The following is a 13,576-nucleotide window of genomic DNA, read 5'->3' as shown; positions in this document are numbered from 1 at the left end:
GCAATTCACCTATTCTTTTTCAAGAAGCATCTCAGGGCTAATATCTAAAAAAGGACAAAAAAGATAAGAGGACAGAAAATATGAGGAATCCATCATCAAGAATGCCAGTGGTAAGAAAGTTGGATCCCAAGTAAAGAAGATGTAACAGCCTTCAAGGGAGCCATTTTTCAGTGGAGAATGTAGCATTTGATGGTCATGCAGTTAAAAGCCTCCTTTATAGGACTAATATTCTGCATAGAAATATTAGTATCTTTATGGTTGGAGAGCCTGAAGGCACATTCCTTCTCCTGACCTTCACATTTCAAGCAATCACCAAGTCTCTGAATATCTCTAGAAAGTGGCTTCAGTAAATTGCAATATCCAAGCGATCCCCACGTGCCATTAAAGTGAGGAATTTTTTGCAAATCCTACCTGGAAAGGAGCAGTGTAAGAGTTTTCAGAAGCTGAAACAAGGAAGGGTATTGGTGAAAATTCCCTTCTGGATGTGCTACTCCTTTTTGCAGTTCTTCACTAACTTCTGCAATTGATGATGGATTTTTAGTAGTAAGAGTTTTGGCTAATTTTTATTTCAGGCTGAAACATCTTGTTAATATTAAGGTTACAACTGATAGGAGTTTCACTTACTGATAGTGAAAGATGACAGCCAGCAGATGCCTCATCTTGACTGGGTAATTCTAATTTATTCTTGTCTTCCCCTACTAAACAGGCATAAGGGAAACTTAATAAAGTATAGCTCATAGCACTTTCCTTTTTTCTTTCTCTTTTTCTTTTTTTTTTACTATTTAATGTGGAAAATGTTTGGTTTTTTTAAAAAAAATCTCCTTTCTGAATTCTCCTGAGTCTGAGTATCACATTTTTGCCTACTTATTTTGCAGAAGAAGCATGTTTGAAGCACACACTCATTTACTGGAAGTACTTTATAATGCACTGTTTAATTCAAAAGAAAAAAAAGAGATCATGTTGCTGCAACCACGGTAACAATATTAACAATAGAGCATATGAAGCCTGAAAGGAAATTACTCAGCAAAACATGGTAATAAAAAGAAGTCACCACGGATTATCAACTGGGGTACTAATAAATAATTTGTAATGCTGAGATTATCCAGTGATTCTGGCACTGTGCTGATTGCACTGATATATTGAACTGTACTTTGGGCCGGTGATTTGGATCAACATGATCTGGGAAATAGGAAAGTGAATGTAAAGAAGACTGAGTGAAAATCCTTCCTCAACAGAGGGTCAGAGCTATTTAGGAGAACCTTGCAAGGCCCTGGTAGCAAATACAGACAACATTAAGAGACGAGCTCTCAACAACAAAAGGGGACAAGGAAAACACACAGAAATAATTACTGTTTGCCTAAAGCTTTCTTCACTGTTGTAAAACAGCTCTGAAGAGAAAATATTTGGAAAAAGCTGATGAAATTCTGGAACATGTGGCTTGATCATTGGGACAGCTTTCTGATTTAACATGAAGCCAAAATGGATATTGGAAACCTAGGAGCGAACAGCATTTGTGGTGTATTTAACCAGGAGTACTGGGATATATACCACTCAGGCATGCTGTTTGCAAAAACAGATAGTTACCACCATGCACCTAGGAGCTGATGTAATACTGCTGATGAGAACAGGAGCCTTCATATGCTTTGATGAGTTCTGTATCAGACACCACTGAATAAACAAAAGCATAAGTTAGATTTTTTAACTATCTAGAAGAAATAAAATCTTATAATTTCTTTGGAGCTCCTTGTTTGAAATACTTGTCTTTAATTACTTCCTGCTTTAATGTACCTCTGTGTCTCTAATATGTTCTATAAGCATTCAGTTCTATCGAGTCCTAATATCCTATGCACTTTCTTAAGCACTCTTTTCAGGAGCAGTAATGGCCTAAGCAGTGTGGAAGAAGAGAATGTGGTGGTTACTGCAAGAAATGCTCTCTAAATCATTTATTATGTCAATTAAAATGGCTAAGAGTTGGGACTGTGATAGTAAAGCAGGCAGAGCTACCGTGAGCTTTCCAGCTCCTGATTGCCACTACACTTCAGTTTTACAAAAGCCTATGAGAATTTTCCAGAAAGGCAATTTATTTGATGAGACAGCAAAAGTTAACTGTAACAAATCCACTACATTTCTAGTCAAGTTGATACGGTTTAGAGAGCAGGTTTGGATATTGGGCTACTGGGGTTGTTTGCTTGACAGTTTTAAAGTTCATTTAAATGTATCCCAGAATAGTAGTGACTAAATGAAGAAATCGTAGAATGTTTGGGTTGGAAGGGGCTTTAAAGACCATCTAGTTCCAACCTCCCTGCCATGGGCAGGGACACATTCCACTAGACCAGGTTGCTCAGAGCCCCATCTAGCCTGGCCTTGAACAATTCCAGTGTTGGAACAGAAGGGGAAATTATTCCTCTTTGTAGGATGTGGGTCCAAAATGAAGTGGTACTCTTAATCTTGTCACCAGTGAGTGTCTGTATTACTATAGTCACTATACCACTTTTGGCACTGACTGGTGCTTTCAGATGTGAAGATAAAGATAAAAGAACTCTGAGACTAAACTGCTGTTCCTAAACAGAGGTGACCAACAAATGTGTGGTGAAATTGTTGGGGTGATCATACCGGGATCCAGTTCATTGTTAAATGGATGGTTTGAGTCCAGTACTACCATTTTCAACCCTTCTGAAAACATGGAAGGCACGCAGAAGTGTTTTGAGGATGTTGTTTCCATCATTTTGAGTTGTGAAGATGTAAAGCAGTAGCTTGGTCCTGCAGCCTGCATTTTGTCTTCCAGGGTGGTTAGAGCTGGAATTTTACTTCATGTCTACTAATCTCTCAGTGTTCTGAAGTCACATTTCATCAACACTGCTGCTGCAAGAATTTCTTTACATGATATATCATAGTTGAGCATCTTCAGCTCAGTTGAACTGTCTTGAGCCATCTGATGCTGATCATCCTGCCTGTGAGATCCTCCTGGCCATTTGATACTGCCCACATTCTTCCCAAGAGGAGATGATGACAGAGAGTAACATCAGCTTCACTCTGCACGGCATTAATCACTACTGACTTGCCCTGTTAATGAAGAAAACTGCTTCCCCTCTCTCCTGCTCCTTCTCATTTTAACCAACTATGTGCCTTGGCCAATATTAACTCTGAGGCCAGATTAAAACTAAAATGAAACCTCAGTTTGTCACATCTTCTTTGGAATAGTTGAAAGTTAAGCTGTACTTATTTGGGGTTTTTGTTCTATTTTGTCCTTTTTTTTAAAAGAAAAAGGACTGCAACTCCACTTTCACAAAGACAAATTTTAAAAACGCAGTTGACCCAGGTCAAAAGTAATCCTGAAGTGACTGCACTGAGTAAAACAGTAAGCTCATTATCACACCGAAGGCAGAGGTAAAAGTGGGTTGGTTTGGTGTTTTTTGATGTCTTTGTTTTGTTTGGGGTTTGTGGTTTATTGGTTTTTTTTAGGAAGGGATTTTATATGGGAATATCTACAACTTTCTGCCCATCTCTGAAGTTCAAATCCCTCCAGGGACTACCAGCATGATTCACAACCCTTTTGGGTGGGTTTGGGTTATGATCTCCCTTATAGACCCAAAGGAAATATTCACAGCCCATTTCATAGGTGCTAACACACAAGCATTGTCCATCTCCACACCTGTTAAGAGTGCCTTAGGCTACACAAAAATCTGAGGTGCTCAAAGCCCAGCCTGAACAGACCTGCATGGCGCCAAAGTCAAAAAAAGCACAGCAATGCTACAAACACTGAAACTGGAGAAAGAGGGAGACTTTAGGGGCTGGCGTGGAAAGCCATTCTGACTGAGTCAGCATCTAGTCTGGACCATTCTCAGTAGCTATTTTTCTAGTTTACACTTAAAAACTTTAATCACTGGAGTTCCTCAGAATCCTCTGACTATCTCCTCCAGTGATTAACTGCCAAAAAACTGTTTATGAGGAGAGGAAGATCTAGGTGGCTTTGTTAAGCTAGTAAAAGGTGTTGCTAAAGAAGACCTAGCTGCTGCCTTTTAACTATTTAAAGTATGGGTGATATTCAGAAGATAGTCAGACTGTACTTGGAGATGCTCAGAGAGCAATGGACATGTGTTGTGACAGTGGAAACCCCAACTAGCACTTAGGAGAAGAGCTGCTTGCAACAAGCCTGGTCAGCACCAGGACCAGGATATAGAAGTTGTTGCCTCTCCATCCCAGTAGATATTCAAGGTGTAACTAAACAAGGCCCTCAGCGACCCAATCTGACCTCAAAGTTAGCCCTGCTTTAAGCAGGAGATGGACCAGAGACCTTCAGCAATGTCTTCCAACATAAATTATTCTGTAGTTCTGTATTTTTATGATGGTGTTCTTATGATTAGAAGTTGTTGGGTTTCTTTTTAGTATGTGACTGAATTGCTGAAAAGTAAGTCAATTTCTGGCAGACTATTACCTTGTTCTCTTTCACTGTGCTCTTCTCTATAGTAAACATTTGCTGGCTCAGTACAAAGCCTGTTCAGGGTTACCTAAGGTAGCACCAGGCTTCGATCCAAATGACCGTTTCAGGAACTTCTTTTGCTTGAATCAGTCTTGCTGAGAAATAGTGCAAGCTAGTATAGGAAAGTGGTTCTCCTAACATCTTTGCTAGACTTTCAGAAACCGAATGATGGTCCGTGCTTGGGTTTGAACTATTAATGGGAGTTCACAATTCCAGCTCAGCCTGGATAGTCATGCTGCAGAAAAAACAGTGAGCTATATAAAGTGCCTGCTACATCAGCAGCACAGAATGATTGCATTATCTTCAGACAAGGTGCAGAAACCTGGGCTGTCCCCTCTGTCCTTTCACTTTGCAAAGTGACCATCCAAGTTGAGTGAAATACACTGTAGGGGAAGCTATTGTGGCTGTTTGCATGTACAGGATCTGAGTTCAGGGTGATGCCAGAGTTATAACACAACTCTTCACCGAAAACAAACTCTTAACCTAGTAAATGCATTCAGCCTCCTGGAAACATTCAGCTTTCAAGTGGAAGGTGTCCCTGCCCATGGCAGTGGATTGGAACTTAGATGATCTTTTAGGTCCCTTCCAACCCAAACTATTCTGGCATCTTTGGAAAGCCTGGGAGCAGTTTAGATAAAGAAACACATGGCACTCCATGCCAGCTGCTTGTGTGAGTGATTTATGGACAGCAATATTCCATGGAACTAGAGTACTTCACAGGTTTCCTTAAAGATAGAGGGGTGGATTATGTCTACACTTTCTGAGCAGCGTATCTATTCCTTCAAGGCATTACCATTCCTGAAATAAAAACAAACTTGCTTTTCAAGGGAACCAGACCTCTCCTTTTACAAGAACACAATAAATGTCTTGGTAGAAACATGCTTTGATAGCTCTGGATTTACAAACATCAGAAGTAAATTCTGATTATTTATTTTGGATAAATAATGAACAGCATAAAAATTGCTGACTTTGAGCTTCATTGGAAAAGTTGGTTTAATGGGTGCCATAAAATCTTCTATTGATGGCAGGTTCATAAAGTCCATATTGACTTCAGCTAAAGGCAATAACTTCTATCAATACTGTCAACAATTAATATTGACTCATAAAGGTATCCTGTAAACTGAGTCATAGCATTATGTTACTTTATGTTCCCATTAGCAAAATTTCATGTCTTCTTGAAAACATTTCTCCTGTAAATCTAGGTTTTCTCAAAATAGCCTCTGTGATAGCTAGCAGCCCAGAGTAACACTGCTTATGTGCAGAAGGAGGAAACACAGAGCAACTCTTGTGTTTGTCAGACAAAGCTGCTGAGAGGATCTCAGGCTTCATTTTCTCCAGCAGCAGGTCTCAGGCTATGAAAGGTTTGTGCACAAATGTTTCTCACACCTTTATCCATGCCAAGCAATTACTAAAGGAAAATGCTCAAATTTTGTGTACATTTAAAACTTTTCCTTAATCCTTCCTTTCTTCCTCCTTTGCATTTTTGAGTATAATATAGCCTTTCTCATTCAAAACACCCAACATCTAAGACTGCAAATGCCTAGGGCCCAAAGAAACTCCTTCTACATTTGTACAGCACTGTGTATTCACCACCTTTCTCATTTCTCTTTTTCTAATTGCTATGAAATGATGGTTCAGCAAATGGTTAGTATGTCATTACATTTAAAGGAAGAGAAATTGAAGGCTGTCTCTGTCCTGACATGAGCACTACGGCCTCTGTGATTGCTTTCAGTAAAGCCTTTCAAGGCATGTGAAGTTGCTAATGTGTTGTGCTAATATAATTTCATTTCTGAGTGATCTGTAGGTGCAAAGCTGCATTTGCACATGTAGACACAGCATTACAGAAATCAGTAAAAAAGACTCCAGCAGATAATGCAATTTTTCTTTCTTAAGACCAAAAACCAAAAAAAAACCCACCCTAAAATTCTGGTTTTGCTTTACTTGGTAGGTATGGAAAGAAAAATGTATGGGATAGGATCACAGCTGCTCACACATCAGCATGGAAAGCACAAGAGGGAGCTTTAGATAGAGGAGAACATAATGGATGTGTAAGGTGTTTGCTTTTGGTTGTTTTCTAGCAATTTCTTGTGAGTGTGCAAAACTCTAATTGACCCTAATAATCCCTCTGATCTTTCATCAAAACACAAGGATCAGAAGGAAAAGAATATAACCTGGCACTGCGTGTCTGCCTGTAAGATACTACACTAAGAAACTTAGAAAAATATGGTAGAGATAATTTAAAAAGATTCTTCTGTACATCCTTTAAACAGAAGGCCATTTATCTTTGAACTCTGCCTAATATATCATTATCTCCGAGCAGGAACTTAATAAGCTTCTACTGTAATTTTGTTGGAGTTAAACATAAAATCATGTGGGTGGTGTATGTCTCACCATGTCATGGCTTCCAGAGGAAAAGTTATCATCATTTGTCACTATAATACTGTGGCAAAAAGCATGAAAAGAACAAGTGATACAGTCATTTCACATCAGCTTTCTGCGCTGAGCTGAAGCGCCCGATGACTTGTACGCAGCAGCTATATTAAGAAGCAGGCTGTGCTATAATTGAATTAAAGGTGCAAAGGCATATAGGGCTGGATGAACTCCTGGGTCAAGCTGCAATTGAATCAAAACCCTCTCTCCTTCCTACACTGCCTGGCAGAACTGCTGACCAAAAGGTTTGCAGAGCTACAAAACACATGCAGGAATCCCCGCAGCTGGGGACACAAAGTTACAGAGATAAAAAAATCCATGACCTTCAGCTTTTATTTCACACGAAGAAAAAGGCTTCTAAAAATATTTCACCATCGTTTTCCTTCAGAGAGTAGTCAGGTGATTTACATAAATGACACGGCTTCTGTCAAGGAACCAGCAAGGAAGAGAAGGAAATTATCTGCCCCGAAAATTGATAGCAAAGATAAGAGTAGCATCGGCCAGGGGAGGGTAGTTTTAAATGCTTTTTGTCTGAAAGGTTGCTACAAAAAGCAGGGAGAGTATTACTGCCGCTTAATGATCTCTGTCTCTGTGATAAATAAGTAGGAACTTCTCCAGCGGTTCATTAACAAACACTCTGTAGGACAGTACAAAAAAGCCACAACATGGGGCTGTTAGAAGACTGTTTCCACTGTGTCTGATAAAAAATCTCAACACAAAACCTAAGGAAAATTAAGGTGGAGTGTTAGGAAGAGTCATTCCTGGTAGAGGTCAAGGCTGACACCGCGTGTGCTGTCACCACTTACCGGTTTCAGTATTCTCATGCTCTGTGTCAGTGAGGGTGAGGTTAGAGTTGGCCCGGCTTGACAAGCAGGAGCTGCGCCCAGACTTGGTGTTGCGTCCCCAGAGCCTCACTGGGTGCTCAGGTGACATGACCACATCTGCCTCTGTGTCGGCATCCGAGCCGGCGCTGATGGAGTAACCACAGTGAGGCAGCCCAATATCAGTCCGGTACAAAGTCCCATGTGTGGGTGTCACGTCTTCAAGACCCAGTTCTCGCAAAGAGAAATTTGCTCCTGTGAGAAAACACATCAGCCTGGTTATTCTTTAATAGGGCACAGTTCCATCTAGCACAAGTCAATGGCAGAAGCATTCATCCTCTGCCTTCATGTGGGGCACAGCAACTCCCAAGTCCTAACATCATACCAAAGATTCCCCTCTTCTCTGGGTTTGCTCAGTGTGAGACCAAATGATCATAGAATCATAGAATCATTTAGGTTGGAAGAGCCCTTTTAATAGAATCTAACCATTACACAGCACTGCCAAGTCCGCCACTAAACCATGTCTCTGAGTACCACATCTAGATATTTTTTAAATGCATCCAGAGATGGTCATTCCACCGTTTCTATAGGCAGCCTGTTCCAATCACTGACCACCCTTTCAGTGAAGAAATTTTTCCTAATATCCAATATCAACCTCCTCTGGTCTAGCTTGAGGCCAGTTCCTGTTGTCCTATTGCTTGCTACTTGGGAGAAGAGACCAGCCCCCACCTCACTACAACCTCGTTTCAGGTATGTCAAGACAAAAAACCCAGCTGTATCCCTGCTTCTGGAACCTGACAAAAGCTCAGGGCATGTTCAATGAAATCATCAAATTTGAAAGTAAAGATGGATGTAGAAATGGTGGAATTCTTCAGGAGAGGCAAAAAGTAATCTTCTTGGGAGAAAAGCAAAATGAGGCATGCAATGATCAAAAGTCCTACCATACACCTGGAAACTCCACTACAATAGGCAATTTGAGTGAGTTCTTCTCATTGAAGTCCCTGAAATTACATACTGGGATTTAAATTTCCTTTGGCGATTTCACTTTCCTCTTGCTGATCACTTGCACCTTGACTCAGTTTAGCTATTCATTCTGATACAGTCACAGCAGAGGTTATTTGGCTGCAAATAGATGCAATTTAGCTGACTAAAAATATGACCTGAAAAGTGACTCTTGAGTTCATGTCTAGATACCTGCAGAGCTTCAAAATCAGATTGAATCGATGTGAATGAGGCTTCAAATATTAGCACACTTTGTTTGGAAAATTCCACAAGGAGGCTGGGGAGAGCAATTTTAATCCACATTTATTTATTAATGCATGCATTTGTTTTTCAACCCTGAATGTCTTGAAAAGGTTTTGGCCACCCATGAGTGCCTTTAGCTTCACGGTGCATTTATACAGCTCAATGCATCCCTGCTTCTGTTATGCTATGCCTTGGATGGATTAAGGAACATATTTCAGTAAGATAAATCTGAATGCACAATCTCCAGGAAAGTTCAGGCACGAGCGTAACTTTGAACGCTGAAGTTCATATCCACTCATTATTGAAATCTTGTTCATCAAGTCTGGACCTCAAGATTGTATCCAAAAATGAATTATCATTTTCTCCCTTCTCAAGATCCCACAATCATGTGGTTCTCCTCACATTTCCTTTGGTTGATGTTAAATATCATATGATGTTAAATGTGTATCCAACAGGAACAGTCAGATTTCTACTTTTCCAGAGTGTGGTTTCATGCTTGTGGCAACACCTCAGCTTGTCCCTGAACACTCCTGATTGGGAACGGTCTCTCTTGTTAGAGCATACAAGCATCAGATGATCGGCTGTCCCAAACCAGATGCTATTTTACTACATTTTTTCATTTAGTTGACTTTGAAGCTGATAGTGAACAGAAAGATGTTTGACTGCAAGGTGAATAATGGGACTGGGCAACATTTCCATGTAAAGCTCAGAGAAGGAGCTGTTTGATGGCAGGAGGAAATAACCCTGGTTACGGATCTGCAGCTGAAAACACTCAAATGACATAAAGCATTCATGACCTTCACACCTTTTTAATTGACCAAACAAGATTAAAGCTTTCAGACAGAGTGAACAGAAAAGGTTGCTTGAGGCTTACACCTCCCTCCAACCACAGGGCCTTGCTTGGGAAGCACAATGCAAGCTTGTGTCAAAGTAATCCATTTCACTTGATTGCAAGTGGTTTGAGAGAGTGTCCTCTACAACTTCATGGCATGAGGTAGCAAATGAACTTGACCTAAGTTATAAAGACAAGGAAGCAGTGTCTCTCCAGAGACCTTGCTCTTCTCTTCCAGTTTTGACATATCAAGGCCAGGATAGTTTTTAAACCATTCTTTATGGAGTACTGGAAAATGCGATCTTTAGGTTTTGCTTGCATGTTTGAGCTACTGATGGTGAGTTCCACCTTCCCCTGAAACAAGCCACACCTAGCATCATCAGACACATCAATGTGCAGTGTGACTGATCCTCTTCAGTAACAGCAGCTCATAAATTATGAAAAATGACTGCTACAATTAACTGAAAATCAAATTTATTTGCAATAAACAGCAGCAGATGCATTGATTTTCATATTCTGTGCTCACTGTTGCCTTTTAAGCTGGAAGAAGTCAAGTCAATAAAAGGAAGATAATAAATATCCAAGACTTTTTAATTCAGATCTGGTCTATTTTCTCATGTGCTGACTTGCATGTTTGCTGGCACTCACTCTAGCTAAAACCATTTAAATGCTGACTTGTTTATTTACTGAATTTATTTGGTCAATTTGAAATGTTTCCCTCCTCTGTCTTCCAAACCAGTGCAGGAGAGATATTCACTTTGGCTTGCTGATGTCAAGCAGGCTAATAAGGGCTGGTTTCAGTTGGCATGAGGCCAAGCAGCATCACAAAGTGAGGTCCATTCATGGCTTACTGCCAGTGGAAAACGTGGCATAGAAAGTCTAGGTGTTAACACTTTTTGGGCCAGTTTTAGGACTCTCAGGATAAACTAGGAGAAAGACTTAAACTGCAAAATCTGTGAGTGTTATATTAGAACTGGTGTCCTGACATGGTTAATCTTAGCTTCTCAATTAATTTCAGCCACTTAGACAAGTAATTTTTACTATTTCTCAGTACCCTCCAAAGTTTTCCTAAGGAAGTATGAATTTGCATATAGTAAATTTATACTCAGTGTCAATAGACTCGCTTTTCAAGAAAAGTAATCTTTTGTGGGCTTCTTAAGGAGAAGTCCATGGACCTGCATGGCCTCATAGACCCTCAAGTTGAAAACCACTGACCTGCACTAATTCACATCTATCCTGCATGGTGAATAAATTGTATGAAGCAAGCAAACTCAATGACCTAAAAAGTTTGCTTTACTTTATAACTTTGTAGATTCCTTAAAGAGGATGAAGTACTTCAGAGTTGCTAAGAGGGAAACTTGCTTTTATGATGTCACAGTATTACTTACAACACCCACTGGCCCTTTTGTTCATTATTGCCTGTTGCAGCTATCCTGAACTAAAATCACCAAAGCCATGTGCACAAAGACACTTCTGCAAATCATTTTGTTTATGCATGCCTTAAAGATAAGTTTTGCACCAAAACCACAAGTGCTTAGTGTTTGAGGAGTGAAATTAAGCAGCCCCCAAGTTAAATGAGTGCAGTTATATGCATTCCCTTTGGGGAATCAGGTTCTTCAAACTGCAGAGGCTGTGCTCAGAGCACATTTCATTTCCTGGAATGCTGCTTACTGTATTTGACACACTTTGCCATTTTATGCTTTTCTTGATGGACTTTTAAAAATAATTTATGTGAAGTCCTGCTTGGCTGAACTACGACACTGGTGTCTCTACAGAAAAATGAAGATGAGACTTGTAGCAAGGGCCAGAAATCTACTTCACGTAGGCAACACCACCAGTGAAAATGTAACTGCACTGTCTTCAGGGTAGCAATAAAAGAGAGACTATCAAATCTCTATTAAGACCATGGAGCCAATGGTGACCCTTGAAACTCCACATCTGCAGAGATATTGCCACACAGATTCACTTAATTAGCTCCCATAAGTCCTAAAGGTGGCTCCTTCCTCCTCCTATATTGGAGCATGTTTCCATCTCAAACCTAATGCCTGCAGGCCATGTACAATGCCAAGGGTGGTTCATCCTATCTGGAGCTCAGTTGCCTCCCTTCTTCCAGGCTTCTTTGAGGTCTGCAGGGTCTGATCTACAGGGTTTTGCTGTATGCACAGTGTGGGTAGTGACACTCTCCCCTCATTGTCTTATGTCTCAACATACTTGTTGACTTCATTCATGACACAGCAGGTACACATAATGAAAATATCTTGTGAGCAGGCAGGAACTTTCCATGCCATGTCAGGACTGTGCAGTTATGTGCACAGGGGGTCTAGTCTCATGGTGGGATTTGGCAAAGGGCTGTTGGAGGCAGAAAGACCAAGACACAGAAAATGTGTCTTAGTAAGTGCTAATGAACATGGGGTATGTCACTCAAGGACATTGGTTTACACACATCCCATGTCTGTGCAATACAATGAAGATGATCCTTGCTGCTCTCTTTAAATTGCTTTCTTATACCTTCTTTTTGGCCTCAGAGTCCTTCAAAGGTAGCCTCCCACCCAGCTCCAGCTCTCAGATGATTGACTCATGCTGCTTACAGCTGCATCTGCTGAAATGTACCCACCTGCTCGGCAGAATTCATCAGCCTCTTGGTGCACCATGTCTTTGACCCGATTGCTGTAGGTCAACCTGGAGTCTTGATCATAAGCCTTCAGGGTCTCACTGGAGCTATAGGACTTCTGGGGTATCTTGCTGTCTTCACTCTCAGCTGAAGAGCTAGTGTAGCGGCGCTCAGTGTCACGGCGCCGAGTCAGAGATCGATACGGTTTCCTTTCTTTTACATCCATGGCACCCTTGTCTGAGTATTCAACATTAAAATAATGACGTCCCTGTGATGGTCAGATTGGAATAACCTGAAAGAAAAAATAAAAGAACTAGAACCTAGTTTCATGCTTTTGGGCACTCAATGGCTAATTTGCCTTCTTTATACATTCCCGCACTAAAGAAAAGAGATGTTACTTAATGGTTGCAGAAAAACCCTGTTAGAACAATCACCAATGAAAAGGAAGTTTCAGTTATGTGTGATGCATTTAATAATTGCCATTGCTAACAGGACATATACATGCAGCAACCTGCATCTGTCTGAATTAGGCATGCATTTGGGAATTTGCAACTGATTGTGATTTTCTGTGACTTCTTTGCATGAGAAGTGATTCAGACATCTCCAGGAGGCATGTATTCATCAGTCACCTAATCTCTGGGAAATCAGGTAATGCTGAAATGTCTCTATTTGGGCAACCAGAGGACTTAAGAAAAAAAGCTGTCCTGTAGTTACAAAAGTGTTTTGATAGACCATGAGCTTAGAAGGGATGAACAAAAGACAGAGACACTGTAAGAAGGCAAGTGGGAAAGGAAAGGGAGAAAAGAAAAATGAAGGGGTGAGATATGGATGGAAATTGGATTAAAATGTCTTCCAATTCAGAGGGCTTGTCTTTACTCAGCTGGAAATATATTAGACCATAAACAGAGCTGAGAAAGTGTAAATAAATGATAGTGCTCTGCCTGGGATTTGTGCCTGTGGGAAAACCAATGTATATATGCACTGCCATGCAAGCATCAATATATGCACACAGAGAAAACCAATATGAAATAAAACATGAATTAAAAGTTTAATTTATTAATTATCAAAATAATTAATAAATTGCATTTTCACTTCAAGTTTATTGAATGCAAAAGAAGTCACAGGAGAAAAGTCCATGACTTGCATCAAGATGGTAA

At 40.4% G+C, this 13,576-nt stretch overlaps 1 protein-coding gene across 1 annotated transcript; it reads right to left on the bottom strand.

Moving 5' to 3' along the window:
• Window positions 1-7,514: 7,514 nt before the first annotated feature.
• LOC103803557 (teneurin-4-like) lies at window positions 7,515-12,712 on the bottom strand. The gene is made up of 2 exons (XM_009076126.1): window positions 12,423-12,712; window positions 7,515-7,986 (listed from the first exon to the last, which is right to left on the bottom strand). Exons 1-2 carry the CDS (start codon window positions 12,643-12,645, stop codon window positions 7,706-7,708), a joined length of 504 nt encoding a protein of 167 aa, XP_009074374.1. The 5' UTR covers window positions 12,646-12,712; the 3' UTR covers window positions 7,515-7,705.
• Between the last annotated feature and the right edge of the window lie 864 nt (window positions 12,713-13,576).

Source organism: Acanthisitta chloris, unplaced genomic scaffold (assembly GCF_000695815.1).
Source record: "Acanthisitta chloris isolate BGI_N310 unplaced genomic scaffold, ASM69581v1 scaffold7380, whole genome shotgun sequence".
Lineage (NCBI taxonomy): Eukaryota > Metazoa > Chordata > Aves > Passeriformes > Acanthisittidae > Acanthisitta > Acanthisitta chloris.
The sequence above is the reverse complement of the archived record's forward strand: the minus strand, read 5'-3'. Positions and strand labels throughout refer to the sequence as shown.